The 20,860-nt window shown below is 42.6% G+C and overlaps 1 protein-coding gene across 4 annotated transcripts in view; it reads right to left on the reverse strand.

Annotated features, from left to right (window-relative positions):
• tbc1d22a (TBC1 domain family, member 22a) overlaps positions 1-20,860 on the reverse strand; it is a 131,307-nt gene that overhangs the window by 51,092 nt on the left and 59,355 nt on the right. For all 4 annotated transcript variants that reach the window (XM_028570956.1, XM_028570957.1, XM_028570955.1 and 1 more), the window contains one exon: positions 12,546-12,652. In XM_028570956.1, coding sequence (XP_028426757.1) covers positions 12,546-12,652 — 107 coding nt within the window. The remainder of the gene's footprint in view (positions 1-12,545; positions 12,653-20,860) is intronic.

Consider the following 20,860-nt stretch of genomic DNA (forward strand, 5'->3'; position numbering starts at 1 on the left):
CTCTTCTGCATTCATATTCATTCCATTTTTCTCTTTTACCTTTCTGTCTGAGCTGCTACTCCTATGTCCTCACCTCCTCTCTTTTTCTCTCTCCATCACAATCCCTCACCCTCTCTCCACCTTTCATTCTCTCCTCCTTTATTCCTTTGTCCCGTTTTCTATTTTCCCCCTTCTTGTGCCCGTCCTCGCTCACTTCCTCTCTTTGTCAAATCCAATGTTAGATCTTTGATCAGCTGAGGCAACAGGAGGAAATCAATGCTCACTCCTTCATTATTCATACATTCTCCTTTTCTCCTGCCATCTCTCCATCCACTACATCTGACCCAGCAAGTAAGTGGAACTGCCCCGTTTCACCCACATGAACGAACAGACGCACAAACATGAAATCAGTGTCTCTCTCTTTTTTCGACCAGGTGTCAACAGCCTCTTGTTCTGCCCGTTTTTGTTCATTCGCTCTCTCTCTCCCCCTCTTCTTTCTCAGTCAGCTGAATCAATGGCTCCTCTTCACCTCTCAGTCCATTCTATTAGAGACAACAATAGCTCCACGCCGGACTAAGATTGCCTCCTATTGTTGCACTGGATGTCTATCAGCAAGTTGGACAGAAGCAACACAACAATGCTGCAAGGGTGTGTGTATGTGTGTGAGAGAGAAAGAGACATGAGGACAGAAAAGAGAGCGAGAGATGACAGGTCAAGATAAAGGGCAGACAATAAACTGAAGGACAGGGCAATGATCTGTCATTCTCTGGTGTGTGTGTGTGTGTGTGTGTGTGGCAGAAAGTGATTATATGAAAGAGATGACAGGTAGCGATAAGGTCTAGACAAAGGTATAGACAATTACAGTTGTTCAGAGCTGCAGGAGAATTGGCCAGATTTCATTCCGTTGCTTTCATGTGCAGTGAACTTTAATGTGTATTTGCAGCACAATAAGGCAGGTAGTCCATAAGTTTGACACATAGCAGAGGACTAACAGTGAAAACACTCTATTCTCTAATCTATCCAGTAGTCATTGACACATTTCTTATGAAATAATAATAATAATAATAATAATAATAATAATAATAATAATATCAACTTCATGGTGGTGCTAATGAAAACGTCAAAGGATCACCAAAGTCAGCAGGAATTATCTTCAAGGTGCTATGCATAGCTGTACCAACTTTCATGGAATTCCATCCAATAGTTGTTAGGTATTTCAGTCTGGACCAAAGTGGTGGACCGACCAACCGATCTGCATTGCCATCCCTAGAGCCACACCGCCAGCATCGCTAAAACTCAAGTACCAAAAGCTGGTATTGATTCTTGCCCAGATGTCTGCTCCTCTTTACTTATCCTTTGATGCGACAGTTTTGGATGCATCCCAAACAAATCACTCGCCCACTGTGCTGAAAGTAGGGTAATGGATGGTGGGGACATGGTGGTCATATAAACACTGGACATTTTATTTCTTTCCCTTTTCTGTGATTATTGGTTTCAAATATCTGACAGATATACTGGAGAAGCTAGATGCCTTCAATTTTTAAGAGGTGAGGAGGTGAGGGACAGATGGAAGAAGCCAGTCACCACATTTCTCCAATTCCTTACCCCAATTACCAAACTATATGTGACTTTTGAGAATTCAGGTCTATGCAGAAAGCAGACTGTAACCCTGGCTAATGTGAATGTAAACTGTTACCCAAGTCCATGTGTCTTGGACAATTAAATATGAGGAGAGCCCTGGGCCTGACATCTTAAATACAAAGGAACATCTTAAAGTGGTCTGTTTACCCAAGAGCAAACCAATACTGATTCCTTAGAGCAGCAAATGTAAAAGCTTTTTAGTTATATATATATATATATATATATATATAAAAAGGAAGTAACTGTTTTACAGAGTTAACCATCACTTTGAGACTACCTTGGTGTATGAATTTTGCTATAAAAAGAAACCTGCCTTGCCTTACATGACCCCTAATGTGCTAAGCACTACTTGTCTCTCCGCTAACAATGTTTTCATCCACCGTAAGGGTGCACACTCTTTCCTGTATGTCATTCGTATTACATAAATGTTTCCTTCTATTCTTCCTGTGCCTGATTTTTCCAGCCTCAGCTTTTATTCTAACCTCTCCACCCCCAGCAGCTGTTCATGTCTCCATCTCCACTGACCTGCATGTGAACTAGTTTAGCTACATGATGCAACTTAATCTGTAAGAGAAAGAAAGATGAAAGGGGGGTATGGGGTATAACAGAGAAATCCAGTAAATAAAAAATGAAAAATATAGGGAGGTGGAGGTGTTGCGGTCAAGTTGTTATCGAACAGTGGCTACATTTACATTTGCACACCAATAAAGCTTGGAAGACAGACAATACAAACGCATGTACAAACAAGCTGTCAGGCATCACACATACCAGCTGGCAAATCACTGTGTGTGCGTGCGTGCGTGCGTGCGTGCGTGCGTGCGTGCGTGCGTGCGTGCGCGCGTGTGGATTGAGTGACAGCCCAAGGTGACAGAACCCTTTCGGGAAACTAAAAAAGGACGAGGCGTCTGGTTTGGTCTGGCTACCGTCTGCTAGACGTCGGTCCTCGGACCCCTGTACCCTGTTCTAGGGAGACCCGATCTCTAGAAACAGATGGTTACATAGCCCATGAGCAAGCCCAATCCGACTGGCTCCTGCTCTAAAGGAGGGGCTGGAGGCAGCTCAGCCGTGGAGCAGCAGGAGAGGGAGCTGTTGAACATGTAATCTTTGTGCGTTTTACATTAATTAAATGTTTGTTTATCCTGTTGGTGACTCAACTGCTAAGGGTTTTATGTGCTACAAGTTAGTGATAAAGTTAACTTTTCAAAGACATGTCAACTAAAGTTAACTTGTTTAAATTGCTAGTCTTTTCAGCCTCTGAGGCACCTCAACTTTTAGAGTAAAGGTAGCGTTTACTATTGAAACCTGCTCGGTCATCTGTTAAAACTTTCCAGCCCAAATGTCGTAGCTGAATGGATATAATTAACTTTCATGCTCTCCACTCTGTGGCTGTAAATAAGAATGACTCTGAAGTTGAATTAAAAGCTACATCAACTGTGCGTCTGATGAATAACATTTCCTAACAAGTTTGCACCATGCCACGGACTTGTACAATCAAATCAAAAAAGGGTCAGAGACATTTTCCTGTTGAACCCCCATTTGTCAAGACTACCGCTGAAATATAATAAGTTGAGATTCCAGAGAGAAATTAAATTTCTCAAAGCTAGATCCTAAACTAGAAAAATATATTTAAGAACCCTCCTTAAAAGACATATCTGCAGAATTAACATAAAAGGCAGGTTTTCATCTGCTGGCTTTAAAAATGAGAGCCCTCGGGGGTGTGCTGGTAGAATAATGCACTTTTTAAACTTTTTGACTTCATGTGCCTCTCTGGGCATGGCAGGTAAGCCACTGGCAGCACATAGCTACATACTGAGAGAACAGTTATGAGCACTTTCAGCTGTCTATACCTGTAAAAGGTGACCAAGATTAAATTACTGAGACTTTGACTGACTGTTTTTAATGCAGAGGTTATTAATATATTATGGATTGGGATTAACAGGACATGTTTAAATCAAAAACATGAATGACAGTTCCATTTAAATGAATTAAAACAGCAGATATGGAACCATTTTAACAACTTAAATTAGCCAAATTAGTAGGGTTGGGTACCGAACCCGGTACTTTTACCGGTACCGACCGAATCACGTCGGTATTACCGAGTATTGGTTCACGTAAAATCAAACTGTGCCAAATTTCAGTACCTGAGAGTGCGTAAGCGCAAGCTTATCTGTCCCCTCTTCACGTTGACAGAGAGCGGAGCTAGCTCGCTTGCACACGCGCACGCACACGCACACACACAGATCAAACTACATCGGCTCTGCAGTTTTATTGAAGTCACGGCGATGCTGATAAAGTGGTTTCAAGTGTGGTTACAGTTTTTCAAAACTCCATGCAGACACCTTTCACTGTGATATATTAATGGCGAATAGTCGTGGTGCTGTTGACTTTACACTTCCTGTTGCAAGGCAACTTTATTTCTAAAGCACCTTTGAGCAACAAGGCAATTCAAAGTGCTTTACATGACACATTAAAGAGCAATTAAAAACGGTCATGATGAAAATAAAACAGGCTAAAAAGGAATATACAAATACAAGAATAAAAGTTGAATAATTATTCAATTTAATAGGTTGTAGGGACGAGTTTGGGAGGAGAGAGGGAGGGGTTTTGTTTTTATTTAATTTCGGTCTCTGTAAAATATTCTAAATAAATAACATAATATTCTAAGTAAATAGGATAAATACATTTGGAATTATTTTTACAACTGAATTGTAAGGACCGAAAAAAGTACCGTTGCGTACTGGGAACCGAATTTCAGGTACTGGTATTTGTTCAGATGCGAAAGGTACCCAACCCTACAAATTAGCCAGAGGCGCTGTCCAATTTAGCACAGTACAAGCCCAATTGGCTGCAGGAGAGATTGGGGTAACAATGAGGTCAATTTAACAGAGGTGTGTTTCAAATAGGTAGACGTTTTGATGTGTGGAAACACCATTTACTTGCGGTCATTTGAGTTCACCCTAATTCTTAGAAAGTTATTATAGTTTATGTATCGGCTTAGAGGTAGAGTCACAGCTAAAAGCACTTAAAGATAATCTTTTGGGCATTTAGGCCATTATTAGACAGGGCAGCTGAAGATAGGAAAGGGGGGAGAGAGAGACAGGGCGTGACATGCAGCAAAGGGCTGCAGGTCGGAATCAAACCTGCAGTCGCTGCGGTAAGGACTGAGCCTCTGTACATGGGGTGCACGCTCAACCAGGTGAGCTACCCAGGTGCCCCTCACGGCTAAAAGCACTTTAATGAATCACATGGCTACTGGATTATCATAAGCAGCCTGTTTGATGTGTAAATGGGCTGTGTGCCGTTATTTTGTTGATGCTGTTGTACGTACACACACACAGACACACAGACACACACACACACACTTTACAGTGCCTTAACGGTCATGCCAGGACAGAAGAATGGCTGTCTTCACTCATTTAGCCCTGAAACTGTCACTCACTGTCTTCTAAAGCAATGGGGTCATCAATAATACACAGACATTTTCTTCTCTCTAGTCCTCAGCCACTAAAGGGGGCAGCCAAAAAGGTAGCAATGCCCAACATTTTAGTGATTTTGAAGTGTGAAAATTGTCACACAACAACACATCAAGATATTTGTACAGGTCGTTCTGATTTTGCCGGGGATTGACTGATTTCTCTCACCTACGTGCTTCATACTGGAGCTGCTCGATTATAACCCAAATGATGATCACGATTATTTTTGATCAAATTGAGATCACGATTATTCATTGATTTTAAGGACAACATATTTGTATTGCTCTTTAAAGGGATATTTCACTGCTGGAAAGATGAATATGTATTAAACTTAGTCATTTATGTAGTAGAAATGTGAATTTTTAGAAGTTAGAAGTTGGTGCCTACTAGTCCACTCCCAAGCCACGCCTACCGTTTACAGACATAATAGACAGTGAGACAGTCAAGTCCACTCAAATGTGTTTTATTGTCATTTCAACCATAGACACGAAACAACGTTTCACCGTGGCTCAAGTGGTGTTACACATTTAAAATATATAAAAACAACATTATATAAAAACGACATACGAAACAGGCTACATTTACTGCACACACATTATAGGCTCCGTAAAGTTCAGCTAACGCATTGGTAACATTAGTGCTTGGTGGGCTGGAAACAGAGTATAAACACAGCCGTGAATTTGCGTGGAATGTAGAATGGTCGGCATCTAACAGCCACAAACTCCACCAGCGGTGGAGTTTGGACGGTTAGTCTTACCCGGCGACAGAGCAGCAGGCCTGGTAGCTGGATAGTCCGGTTGTTCAGCAATGTTTCCACAACAACAAAAACACAGCAGTCTCTGAACTCGCGTTGGGAGTTTCGTTTAAGTTGGATGTAGTCCGTTTGTTGTCTAATGAGCGGACACTTGCAAGCAGGATGGATGAGACAGGTGGCCGGCTAGCGTTAGCTTTCCACCTAGCTCATACTCCTGCCCTCGCTTCGGGTAAAGACGACAGTCCAAACCCCTATGGGCGGGTTGAAAACACGCGGAACTAGCTGGCTGTAGTCCACAGACTCTGGGCAAAAAAGCCTCTGATGATGTTAAATGACAATTTTTGCATCATCGGAGGCTTTTTTCCAGATCCACAACACAGAGAAATCTAGTCTCAGGGGGACATGAGGGAGGGAAGTCATTTGAAAATACTACCGGGTTTCTACTGATACAAAGCTTAATGCTAAATCGGTGAAGTATCCCTTTAACATTTACACTTCCATGTTGTGCTAATTAACAATTATTTGCATCACACCAAAGACTTAAATTATGGTTCTTCTTCACCTAGTGCAACATTCAGGAAAGTTGTTCATAGGTTAACATCACAGCTCCCCAAAAGTGAAGCCAAAAACTCTAATAACGCCCCGTGGTGGTGGGTTGATAGTTTCGGAAGCACTTGATTGGATCTGCAGCAGAGTTTTCTATGAGCAGAGCACGCATTTTAAACGTCAATATCCATCCATCCATCCATCCATCCATCCATCCATCTTTGTCCGCTTATCCGGTATCAGGTCGCAGGGGGAGCAGCTCCAGCAGGGGACCCCAAACTTCCCTTTCACGAGCCACATTAACCAGCTCCGACTGGGGGATCCCGAGGCGTTCCCAGGCCAGGTTGGAGATATAATCCCTCCACCTAGTCCTGGGTCTTCCCTGAGGGAGGCCTCCTCCCAGCATCTCCTTGCATTTTAAACATCATCGACATTAAAATGCGGCAAGCCTAAACCGTGATGGGGCTTAACATTTGATTGATCGTGCAGCACTACCTCTTAACTTAGCCTGCTCCTTTGGAGGAGGGCGCTGCAGTGTTGCCAATTAAAGCAGCAGCTCATTAGAGAAGCTGCGTATGTGAATTGACAGCCCAAATAGCCCGTTCACTTTAAGGTGAGAGAGAGGCATGGCAGTGAAACACTAAAACCACAGCTAATGGCCAATTTACTGTATTAAAAATGAAGACAACTTTGGAAAGTATTTCCACTTTACACCAGGCAGATCATTATATAAAATGGCAGGAAAACCACACCAGCTGTGGTTTGTGAATAGATGGCAGAAAGTACATTTTTCTTCACAAAATGTCCCAACCATGTTTCCAAACCTCCCATTTACTCTATGAGTTTGTTCTGCCTTTGTGATGCAATTAAACTCCTTTAAATATTTCACACAAATAGGTCCAAAACAAATGGACACCAGTGTGGCACCAGTTCCAGAAGATGCTGGATATATAAGGTGCTTAAAAGGCAGTGAGCAAATGTAATTGCATGGGCAGACACTCTTTCTCTCTAACCCCCAGACCCCCACCTCCAGGCCCTCAGTTAAGTGTAATAGTGTATAGTGGATGTGAGAGGGTTTAAGACGAGGTCAGAGGAAGGATCACCAACTAATTACGGTGCTGAGGCACTCAGCCTCCGTCAGATTGTTTAGAAAGCATTAGGGGGGGAAACATGTGCTTCCCTGGTGCATTGCACGTAATTAGTTTGGAGCCAAGGTCACACACAAACACAAGCACGGGGACAAACATCCGTACGCATACAAAAGCAACCACAAAGACACACTATTCTTCTCTCTTACTTCCTCGGCTCTCAAGCTTCTCTCTGTCTTGCTCTCTCAGGGGCAACGAGGCACAGCGTCTAGCAAATTCCTAAATTAATAGCCTACCAATTGATAGTTATTTATGGATGATCACATTTTATGCACGACACATGCTCCTTCTAAGAATTAACTTTAGTGTAGGGCAAGGCAATATAGTGAGTTTCCCAATATTAAGTGTATTTTTAATTCACAGATTTATTAAACAATGTAAACTAACAAAAATGATGTAATAAAACCCTCTTTTCTCACTAAAACATCACCTCACCATAAAGATACAGGGTTCCCTTTACCTCTGCAACAATCATTTCCATTCAACAATAATGCCTAATCAATACATTAAGACTAACTGCTGTGGCCATTTTCTTAAGTAACTTGAGATTAGGGTCATTGACCGGACCGGGGGAGACCTGGCAGATGTTTCTCTAACCGCCCAGGAAACAATGATTAGAGTAGCTGTGCTAAAACACACTCACAGGCACAACGGAGGGGGGGGACACGCAGGCCTACAACCAAACTGGCTTCTGGTATTAACAGTCGATGAAAGGGTACCAAAATGTGGCAAGAATGATGATGCTTTATGATGAGAAACAACATTCTCCATGTTTCCTGAGAGCACAAATAGCATATACAGTACAAAGGTAGAAACTGTTCTATTGTTTTTAATCCAGCGTAGAGAGATAGCAGTTGTACTGTTGAGGGCAAATCTACCGCCAGCCCAGGCAGGCACGTTTAGAACTGACAGATGGCTCAACCATGACCGCTGAGAGCGAGGTCGATTAGGAGAGCTGGTGGGCAAAAGGGTTTGGGAAGAAATGATGGAACAAAATGAGAGTTTGGTGCTGTCTGTATGCAATTATCTGGTCTCCAGACACTCAGACCTGCTTTAGAATATGCAAGGCAATCACATTTCTTTAACCCACACAGAAAAGCTGCTTCGCACTTATTGCGCAGTGTTCGAGAAGTCCTGCAGGCTTTACAACTAACGGAAATGTCAGACCACCTGAACACTGTACCATTCAACGCTGTGCATAGAATTGATTATCTGTCGTGGTATATCATGTACACATGCATTAAAACGGAGCACCAATCCAATCTGCATTATTTATGTACATTAACATCTCCTCAGTGGAGAAAGCACTGCTGTTACACACTTGACAAGGATTACATTTATGGTGTGAAACTTAATTACTACCAGTAAAATGCTATTACATATTTTGAATAAGATACCTAATCTAGTATTTGGCACTGAAGGTCTCAAAATGTATTTTGTTACATTTTGCATTAAGGCGTTTTCCTTGAACTTCGTTCATTATAGAATGAATATAGGCTTGTGCAGAAAAATAAACAAAACCCATGCATTCACACACTCTTTACAAGCACTTAGAGGATAAATATATCTAGGTAACTGTGAGTCAACATGTAGTACTGGTCTCCTCACTGCACAGATTGCATATGTCACTAATGTGTTCACGTATAACTTAGATATACAATATATATAGGCCTGTCGCGATAGTCAATAAATCGAGTTATCGCATGATAAAAAAAAAAATGAGCTCGATAATTTTTCCGGCCACGATAATTTCCATTTGCATGCTTGTTTATTTTCCTCGTCTCTCCCTCTCTCTCTACTAAAGAGACTGGAGGACCACTCTCGGTTCCTTAGCGTAACGAGGAGTGAACCCTCTCGTCAGTCGCGTGGTCTTTGTGTGGGCGGTAGGCTACTCCAGGCGGAGAGAGCGAGAGAGTTGGAGCAGGGTTTCCTGCAGCACTTTGCAGTTAAGGCGCCAAAAAAAAAAAAAAAAAAAAGTATATGAGCGATATCCACCGTGTTACTCGGCGTCCCGTTTTCTCCCTTTCATTCCAAACCACACAGCTGACAACCTGCAAGGTGGAGACTGTGGAGACGGGCTCGGACATACACGCCGCTGTGGACTCGTCAGTCTCGTAAGCAGTTTCAGGAAAGTGGCTGCATGTGTCCGACAATGCACAGAACATTAACGGTACAAGCCTACAGCTGTCCGCGGACACGGAGTGTGTGTGTGTGTGTGTGTGTGTGTGTGTGTGTGTGTGTGCGCGTGCGTGTGTGTGTGTGTGTGTGTGTGTGGGCCCGCCCCCACAGAGCTCCGACCTGCAGAGGAGCAGAAGCCGCACCTTCACCAAAATGAAGACTGAAAAACAGAACTATTATGGTACATTTACTCGCCACGTGGCAGATAGCCATACATATAGATTTTATTTATTAATTATATATTATTTAAATGTAATATTTAGTGTTAAATAATTGTAAAATGTAGTACAGTCTCTAGTCTGAGAACTTACGTGTCACAAACGGCAATTCCACAACTGTACATCAGCGTGAAAGACGACATACCAAAGGAGATCAAAGACATACAGTATTGTGGATATTTAAAATGTCTTCCAGTTCCAGTGTTAAATATTCTTTAGAAATAAAAGTGTATTGATCTTTGAAAAGGTGTACCTGTATTATTATTATTATTATTATTATTATTATTATGACATTATCATTATATTAGATGCAAATGGTCTCTCGATGACAATATTATTGTTTATCGCAATAATTTCTGGGACAATTTATCGTCCAGCAAAAATTTGTTATCGTGACAGGCCTAAATATATACTCACTTAAAGGATTATTAGGAACACCATACTAATACCGTGTTTGACCCTATCCTATCAATATGGGCCAACATTTCAAAAAAATGCTTCCAGCACCTTGTTGAATAAATTACACAAATAATTAAGGCAGTTCTGAAGGCAAAAGGGATCCCCCACACCATTACACCACGACCAGCCTGCCCAGTGGTAACAAGGCATGACAGATCCTGTTTACACCAAATTCTGACTCTACCATCTGAATGTCTCAACAGAAATTGAGACTCATCAGAACAGGCAACATTTTTTCAGTCTTCAACTGTCCAATTTTGGTGAGCTTTGAAATTGTATCCTCATTTTCCTAGTTTTAGTGGAGATGAGTGGAACCCGGTGGGGTCTTCTGCTGGTGTAGCCCAGCCGCCTCAAGGTTGTGCGTGTTGTGGCTTCACAAATGCTTTGCTGCGTATCGCAGTTGTAACGAGCGGTTATTTGAGTCAAAATTGAGCCTGAATCACTCAGCCCATTCTCCTCTGACCTCTAGCATCAACAAGACATTTTGGCCCCCCAGGATTGCAGCATACTGAAGGTTTTTCTTTTTTCAGACTAAAATCCCAGTAACTGAACAGATTGTGAAATTCTCAGACCATCTCGTATGGCAACAACAACCATGCCACGCTCAAAGTTGCTTAGATGGCCTTTCTTTCTCATTCTGACATTCAGTTTGGAGTTCAGGAGATTGTCTAGACCTGGACCACACCCCCAAAATGCATTGAAGCACTTCCTAATAATCCTTTAGGTGAGTGTATATACAACAAGGTGGGCATGTATATATCCATCTTAACACCTGGGTGTTAAGATCTGTCCAGATGACTTTGATACAACATCCGCAGCACATGCACCTGCGCACTAAGAAATAATACTGCGTTTTAATATTTAATTGTGAAAGAGTACAGTTTGAATGAAGCGTGGAGGACCGGAAGCTGTCAGGGTGGTTTCTGCTGGTGCTCAAGTGATTTTGTGATCATCTTAAGGCACCGTTTGTTGGTTTCTTTGAGTTTTTAGCTTATAAGCACATATGTTTCTGTATATTAGGGATGCCAAGCAAGCAAATTTTCCCACCAGTTAAACTCGTGACGACACAGATGTTACCGATCAAACCGGACATTTTGTAAGAAAATAATAATAATAATTTATACTTTATTAATCCCGCAAGGGGAAATTCCAATGTTTTCACTCTGTCGTTTTTACACACATTACACACGGGTCCAAATTACACACGCATGCTCAGAACCTATACCTGCACTAATGGAGAGATGTCAGAGTGAGGGAGCTGTCCATGGACAGGCGCTCCGAGCAATTGGGGTTTCGGTGCCTTGCTCAAGAGCACCTTGGCAGTGCCCAGAAGGTGAACTGGCACCTCTCCAGCTACCAGTCCACCACCATACTTTGGTCCGATGGGGACTTGGACCAGCGACCCTCCGGTTCCCAGCTCAACTCCCTACAGACTGAGCTACTGCCACCCACTGAAGATATTTATCAGTGACGCTCAATATCTGTACAACGCTTACTTTGATCTCTGCCCTCTCCGGCAAGCTTTCGATGCAAAGCCACTCTAGACAATCGTTGCCTCCATATGGTGCCACGTTCAAAGTTTAGAGATTGCCTCATTAACGTTATCAGGTTCCCTATTAGCATTGGGTTGAACGTGGATGCTTATATATTTAAAAACCTGTCGTGAGGGCGGTGGGCAAGTAATGAAAGCGATGTATGGCCAAACACCGTGTAACACTGGTAACACAGCCTACTGCAGAGAGCCTACCATATACATTTTAACCAGGTTTCCCTGTCTCTATTCAGCTCAGTGACCAGAAAAGCTTCATGAACAGCAGTGATCTGATCCAAATTTTAGATGGCGATTGAGAATTTACAGTATGCTGGTATGAAAGTATAAAACCATATGTGGGCCTTTTGATCGGAGTTTGTTCTAAGACAACCTTTTTTTTTTTTTAGCGCACGCACACACAAAGTTTCAAAGACAAATGTTGGCGCGCACACACACACACACACACACACACACACACACACACACACACACACACACACACACACACACACACACACACACACACACACACACACACACACACACACACACACACACACACACACACACACACACACACACACACACACACACACACACACACACACACACACTTACCTGGATGCCGTCCAGCAGTTTGCTCATGCACCAGAAGCTGTCAGCCTCAATGTTCCTCAGAGCCTCTTCCTGGAGACTGGACACGTCAAAGTTTTCTACTTCTTCCTCTAGAGAAGACAAAGGAGAACAGAGACAGAGTTAGAAATAAACAGTGCAGGGGAAAGAGATGAAGAGAGGGAAAAAGACAGGTGGAAGAATATGCGAGGGAAAGTTTAAGAAAGGTGGAAGGAGAGAGAGAGAGAGAGAATGAACAAAGATACAGAGAGCCCTTCAGCTCTAACAGCGCGGCAGGGGCTCCGTCGTAAAGCCACCCACACAGACAGGTGAACAAGAACATCAGGTGCAGAGGGAGGACACATTCAATGGGGAGAGTGGGAGCAAGGGTAGACGCAAGGGTGGTGGCTTATGAAAGAGATGTATGGAAAGGAATGAAAGCGCTGACAAACTGAAGCACAAGAATAAGTAAGGGATGAAGCGATGGAGGCCGTGCATGTGCAAAGAAAAATAAAAAGCGGACAAACCGAGCAGTCAAATGGCCCACATTTTAAAATCCCTTAGTTCAACCGTTTTGAACATTCAGCAAATGTCACACACTCCAGCATAATATGTACTTTTTATATTGCAGACATAACAATGCACATAATATAAGAAATGATGCAACTTTTATTTTTGTTGGTATTTGTTCACATTTTATGATTTAATTTGCATTTCACTGTAAGCTGCTATAAAAATAAGGCAATTGTAAAAAGTAAAGAAGGAAGTAAGACAGTAAGATAGATAGTGTGTAAATAAATGCCGCGGAATTAGGTTAGGACACATCCTTATATACACTGCAGACTGCAAAGAAACAATTTCCAAGCTGCAAGCACCCTGAATTTCTAGTCATCCCCAGCGGGTGACTTCAACAGCGGGTGTCATCAGATGTCATTAATGGCAGCAGTGTGTGACGGACTGCAGGGGCTTTGACGGGCCTCTGACAAGCCACTGACAGCCAGTGGAGAGGAGATGGGACGAGACTGATTAACAATGATCTACAGAGAGAAAGGAGAGGGACAGAGAAAAGGAATGTTTGTGTGCTTATGTGTGTGGTCATATTACTAAAAAAAATTGGAGTTATGTATTCATGTGTTTCTGCATTCCTAATACACACTCAGACACAGCCACAGCCACCGGACCTGGCAGCACTGCTTGGTATCCTTGGCAACCCCAGTGGAATGTTGTCAAAGTTGTAATGAGCATGCTCAGTCTGACAGACAGACAGACAGGGAGCTGGCAGCGGGCCAGGACTACTAGGCTAGTAACAAGAGTGTGTGTGTGTGTGTGTGTGTGTGTGTGTGTGTGTGTGTGTGTGTGTGTGTGTGTGTGTGTGTGTGTGTGTGTGTGTGTGTGCGTTTAACATCTGCTTGAAGTCAGGTTAAGACGGATTGAAACCAGACAGAGGCGCTACGGTTCCTTCATTTCAGTGAGACCTTTCATCCTATCACACCCAGACAGCTCAAGGTGTTCGCATAGCTACCAGATCTTTAATACCAGATATGGAAGTGGTCAGGGGCTGGATTATGATTAGATATCAATGTAATTCCTTCTTACCACAACACTAACACAAGCAATGCGAAAAGCAAAACGTAATGCAGCCACAGGCTACACATAATAGCCATTATTCTTGCAAACACAGAGATATAATCTCTTCAAATCCAATTTTTGGACTCACAATATTGCTCCCCGGCTTCAATTGAGGCCGCAGTCGACTATAAGCAACTAAAGCGAAATGTAGTGTTGGAGCAGCTGTTATAGCACAGAGACAAAAGTAGCCACCATCTGACCAATTGGAAGTGAGTATTTAGTGATAGATCCTTTATAGTGATGCAGAAAACAATGACAACACATGAAAAACTCTCTCTCTCTCTCTCTCTCTCTCTCTCTCTCTCTCTCTCTCTCTAATTTGTAGTTAAAAAGATGAATTGTAAATCGGCTGACTGGCAATCCGCATGGTGTCTTTGCTGAATAACAAGGTGGTGAGAATGCCACTGTTCCTGGCGTGCGTAGAGACCCATGAGTATCCCAAAGTCTCAAATCAGTCTTTGTCACGGCTAAAGCCTTGTTGTCTGGCTCAGTTCCGAACCTAGACCTTGACTCTGGAGCAGATTAGAAGGGACAGCTTCCAGAAGACCAGTGGAAATTGGGCAAAGCTCATCACAATAACAAGGACACACAAGAGGAAGGGCTAAGAAGAGGAGGAGGGGCCCTGTGGTGGGAGTGAATGTACTGGATCAGTGTGGCTGGATCACAATGCAACAGTGCCCTCTGTGATCGCTGGTGGAACTGACGCTAACCCCACTAACCGGCTCAGGTCATTAGTCACTTTCATTGCCAGGCAGCTCTTTCTGTTTACTGTTTGAAGGATAAAAGAATCAAACCTGGGTGGTGAATGTCTGATGATATAATAGCCTGTGGCTGAACAGTAGTTTCCGTGAACCACCTTCAAACTAGGGAGTGTTTTGGTAACATAACTAACTAAAAAATAGCAACATTAGGCCACCTTGAATGTCTCAAAAGGCCGTTTGTCTCAGTTGACCTGCCTTCAAGAGAAGAAACTGCTAATTGCTTTCACTAGATACATGGCTCAGTAGAAATTGCTTCAAGATATTCTCTTGGTGATTACTTTTGGAGCAGTTGCCTTCACACTAAGGACCAGCTGACAATACATGTCTGGGACATGATCCGTGCCTCTGTAGAAATGCTTCACAAATAAGAACCTGGGGAATTTCTGGAAGTTCAACTTCAATGAGCCCCACATCAGACAATGGGAGTCTCAGTGGCTTTGGTTCTGTGCGCGATAATAACTTTTCGCCAAATGATATTCTCAGAATCTTCAGAGGAGGGGAAAGCGGGTCTGACACAAACTCACCTTCGCGGGAGAAGAGAGACAAGCCGACAACTACAAACTTTCATGTCTGTGCCCCAACAGCGTGCTCATGCACGCGTGCACGCACACACACACACACACACACACACACACACACACACACACACACACACACACACTTGAAGGCATAGCAAAGGAGCATTACACGCATGCACACATAACATCTAGAAAGCGACAATTGTTTGCTTGAAAGATGAGAATCATCATATTATTTCTTTGAAGGAAAAAGCACCCCCAAATCCTTTATTCATGCAGGGAAATGTATAATTTAGGAATCCCAAACTTTCTCCAACAACCCAAATCTAAGTTGAACTATTATTCTCCTGACATACTTTCATCTCTGCCACTTAATGTGGCTCCTATCTCTTGTTATACCTCGACTTTCCTCCGATAGTCTCTTGATTTCTCTTTTAGTAGATCAATGCTTTTTCCTCTCTACTCTTCCTCTTCCCGTTTCCTCCGCTTCCCCTACGTCCTCGTACAGCCATTTGACATCTCTTCTGGTGCTATTGCTACCCTGCCTCTCCAAGCTGTTCTCCGCTCCCCCCTCGTCTCCCCCTTCCTCACCTCTCTTCCCACTGGCCACACAGCCAGTTTCCTGCCAGGCCCCAGGGCTTATTTCCTGTTTGTCCTGGCGCAGGGGGCAACTTGTCCAGAGAGACCAACTGCTTGGTCGCTGCCAGCTGTGAGCACTTGGCACAGCTTGGCATGCAGAGCCGGGTTACACCTCCAGAGACCGATGCGGTTGCACACACACACACACACACACACACACACACACACACACACACACACACACACACACACACACACACACACACACACACACACACACACACACACACACACACACACACACACACACACACACACACACACACACACACACACACACACAGTGCTGCCATCTGCCCTCTACAACTAGAGGCCACAATGTAATGTGATGTAAAATGATAAATGAGCTAGTTTACCCTGATGTAATCATAAAGTGTTTGTGTGTGTGTGTGTGTCTTTGCAGACAGCAATTGGCAATAAAAAAAAACAGTCTCGTTTGACAACCTTCTGTTGGTTCAGATTAATCACAAGCAAACCTGAGTTGTAGAACGCAAGAGAGAGAGAGAACGCTATTGGTTTTAACAAGATTTTCTCATCGAAAGCTCAGAAGATCACACAAAGTGGTGCAGTCATTACTTATAATGTACAGGGGTGGTTCATGTTTAATCTAATGACTTTAATGACTTACAATTTAGTTGCTAAATCCTAGCATGTCACAATCCACTTTCCACCTTCAGAATGGAACCCAAGTGACACAGCCCAAGGCTTGGCACTTTAAATTAAAAAAAAAATTAGACACATGTTAGACATACAATACTCTCCTCCCCCCCCTCCATCTCTCACTAGGGCTTCTGCAAGCAAAAAAAAAAAAGCAATTTTCCCAATGTAACACAATTAGTGTGATAACACTGTTATTAACGAGAATTGAATGAACATTTTCCAGAGAGGTGGAATTCATACTGTTGGATAATTAAGAAGAGAGTCAACCTGGCAAACCTGGTGAGGGATGAGAGCGTTACGAGGATAGCATTATGGCTGTGTGCAAAACAAGATGTGAAGATATGAAAATAGACAGCTGGAGGTGTGTGTGTGTGTGTGTGTGTGTGTGTGTGTGTGTGTGTGTGTGTGTGTGTGTGTGTGTGTGTGTGTGTGTGTGTGTGAGAGAGAGAGACAACAGGTGGAACTGATATGGGTAAAGGTGAAAGTAGGATTAATTGTTGGATAATGTTATTTCTTTCTTCTTTTGGGTTATGAGACAAAGAAACCTATCTAAAGTCAGTCTATTTTCCAAAAAGGCAAATCAATGGGGACATTATCCAATGTCTTTATTCCATAGTTCTTAGAAGTTACAAGCTTTTTCTTCAAAGTACACCACTGAGCTTAATCATTGAAAGCACTGAACTTCAGCCTCACCAGTGATAAGGAATGATTTGGGACATAAAATCTGCACAATCACTCCAACAATGTTCTCATCTCCCACTATCTGCACTATAAGCCGTGTGTCCATACATCAAACAGCAGGCCCCACAGCTGTTGGCAAGATAATGTAAGTCCTTGACATCAAATTGAATACAGCTATTAATACCATATCTTCCTATGCACAGACACGTAATGATCCACTTGCCCCGAGGTAAGATGGTGTCTTGTGCGAGGAAGCTTAAATGTGTGTAATGTTGGGTAAGGCTACCGCGTCGTATTAACTGTTGCTACTGCTGCCAATATCTCTATTCCCACTACAGCCCTCCCCATCACCACCCGTCATATTGGCCTGTGGGATGTTTGTACAACACAGATGCGTGTTTGTGTGTTTGTGTTTGTGTGTGTGTGTGTGTGTGTGTGTGTGTGTGTGTGTGTGTGTGTGTGTGTGTGTGTGTGTGTGTGTGTGTGAAAAACGTGCAATTCAACATTTGCGCAGTTGGCGACATGCTCTACAATTGTGTAACCATGGCAATGCCAGAGAGACATTACATTGCCTGGGATGAGATGCGTTTTGGGTTTTCCTCCGCAGCTTAATTCCACAGTGCTAACATACGTACGCAAGGGGGAGTGGGCATTGTCGAATGTCGAACAATAGTACACATCATAGCTGGATCTACAAATACTGACAGAGCTTATGATTCATAGCCACTGCAAGCATGCCCTGATCAGGAGCATTCTGAAAAACACTGTTGGCATGTAATAGAAAAGTTGGGACATAAAAACATGAGGCAGAAATTGGTCTTTTTACCCAAACAATTCCAGATTGCTTTACATTTATCAGTTGATTGTTCAAAAAGGTGTACTCCACCAATTTCACATTGAAGTTCAGATTGCCCATCATGAGGAGTCGTGGAGAGATTTGAATGATGTCATCAGGGTTATCCAGGGTTTCCCGCAGCACTTTGCAGCTAAGGCGGCCGCCTAAGCCACACACGCCTGCCGCCTTAACTATGTCGTCAAAAAAGAAAAAAGGTGAACTGAGACTCCGTTTCCTGCTCGTCGGTCAATGATCGGTTAACATTTCATTTTTCTCTCTTTTGGTAGGATGGCTGCCAAAAATCACTACTTACTTGCTAATTAATTAGCCCGAGGAAAACGATAGCTATCAGTAAACAGAAGTGACGTGGTGGCTGGCGTCTGGGGTGTGCGCCGGGGTGTGTGTGTGTGTGTGTGTGTGTGTGTGTGTGTGTGTGTGTGTGTCTGTGTGTGTGTGTGTGTCGGCCCGCCCCCCGCGAAGCTCCAACATGCAGACAGCAGAGCAACAGAAGAAAGTAGCTGCACCTTCACCAAAATGAAGACTGAAAAACAGTATTTTATTTTTTAACAACTATTTTGGTACAAACATTTACTCGCCATTGGCAGATAGCCACATAGATATAATTTATTAATTATATATTATTTAAATTGAATATTTAAATAAAAACTTTGAACAATCAAGTTGCACTATGGGAAGTGTAGGATCCAGGTGAGCGCGATTCATATTGATTTTTTTATTAAGATTTTTATGTCACAAAACATTGAGACAAGCCTGTCAAATAAGATAGGGTTGAATGCACGTTTGTTGTTATTACTTTGCATATGTTAAGCGTTACTTAGAGACAAGGTTTGTTTGAATAGAATAAACACCATTATGTGATTTTAAAAGTACTAAGTGCTTAGCACCATTAGCTTGGTAATAAAAGAACAAATTTTTTTAATTACTTTCTTTATACTGCGTTCTATACTGGTTTGTGTTGGGTTTGTGGGTCCTTGGTTACATGTGGCGTGGAACACTGGCTACAACTCAAGTGCTCTTAATGGAGTAGTGGGTGGGATTTACTCTGCTTTGTTGTCGATGAGGCATTGGTACTTAAATAGTGTTTCAATTACATTTATGTAACCAACTGCCTCACAACTGTTAATTCAGGTCATGTAAAGTGCTTCTACCTCTATGTAGTATATTCATACGCAGGTTACACTCAGGTTTCCTGTAACAAAGGGGTTTAAAAGTACATGTGTCAAGCAGATAACTTTATATAGGCTGCGTCCTTGTAAAGACGCATATAAACATGTTTTAATCACGTAAGATCCACTCAAGACATAGTAAATCTGCCTGCTAAATGTACAAGACACATTTGGGAGCTGAGGAAAAGATTCCTGAGATGTAAGTGAAGGATCAGTCCATTAAGTCGTTAATGTGTGTAATCTGCAGGCTTAGCTAAGAGAAAAACAGTAATAAGCAGACATTATGAATGGCGGCTGACACGTTTAAACAGGACAGGCAGTCGACATGCAGAGTGGTAAGAGAGACACCTAAAGAAGTAATTGTGTGCTGATGCGTACACGATTATTTGTGTGTCCAGATCCTGTGTGTGCGCATGGGCGAGAGTGCCTTTGAGTGTGACTGCTTTGTTTCAAACGTGCTCACACATCTGCAATGTGTGTGAGTCTTTGTGCGAGAGTGTGCGTTCGTGCACAAAAAGCATGATGCAAGCCAAAACACCACACACCGCCATCGCAGCAGCACGGTAAGATGACTGTTTCAATTGCCTCCAATTGCATCAGGTCAAGCGGAACGCGTCTCGGTGGTGACAGAATGATAAAACAGATTTTTTTTTTTTTTTTTTTTTTTTTCCCCTTTCTTCCAATGAAGCGGCTGACAGAGAGAACGAGAAATAGAGACTTGGAGAGATCTGAAGCTTCTCGGTGAGGAGAGCTTCAATTTATGGCTTTTTATAGTCAAGTAATTAACTTAATCTAAAAATATTCAATAACCCCTGCGATTATTCACAGAAGATAAATCATTTTTTGACAGGACTATTTCTCTGGATCATTTCAGAGCTCTATTGCTTTTATCAGGAGCAATGAGAAAATCTCTGGTAATAGGGGGGGAAATAAGATCAGGCCGGATGCAGATGAAAGCACAGCTATTGATTTTCAGCTTTATGTATCCTGTTGTCAAGCACTGACAATGGCCTCTGTGGTTTCAACGGTCATCTCCCGCCGTAGGCCAAAACATGTCAGGTTCCAAACACAATTAGAAACAACAACTGTCGTACAATCCTTTTGCAAAGGGTTATCACATGGCTTCAAGAGATTTGCCCATTTTTGTAATCGTGCTTACCGTCTGAATATGCCTTGAATGACTGAAAACAATTACCACGGGTGTCCTGTCTAAGTTTTGATTTTAGTTAACAACTGCATGCCCAATGAAATTGGATTTATTTGTAAATGGCTAAAACCCTTCTATCCTCCACCTCACCTTGTTGAAGCCGTATCCTATTTCAATAGGGTGTAGTTTGGTTGGTTTTGTTCTGTCATAAACATAAACATACCCATCAACACACACACAAAAAAAAATAACACAAGACACAAA

Source organism: Perca flavescens, chromosome 23, assembly GCF_004354835.1.
Source record: "Perca flavescens isolate YP-PL-M2 chromosome 23, PFLA_1.0, whole genome shotgun sequence".
NCBI lineage: Eukaryota > Metazoa > Chordata > Actinopteri > Perciformes > Percidae > Perca > Perca flavescens.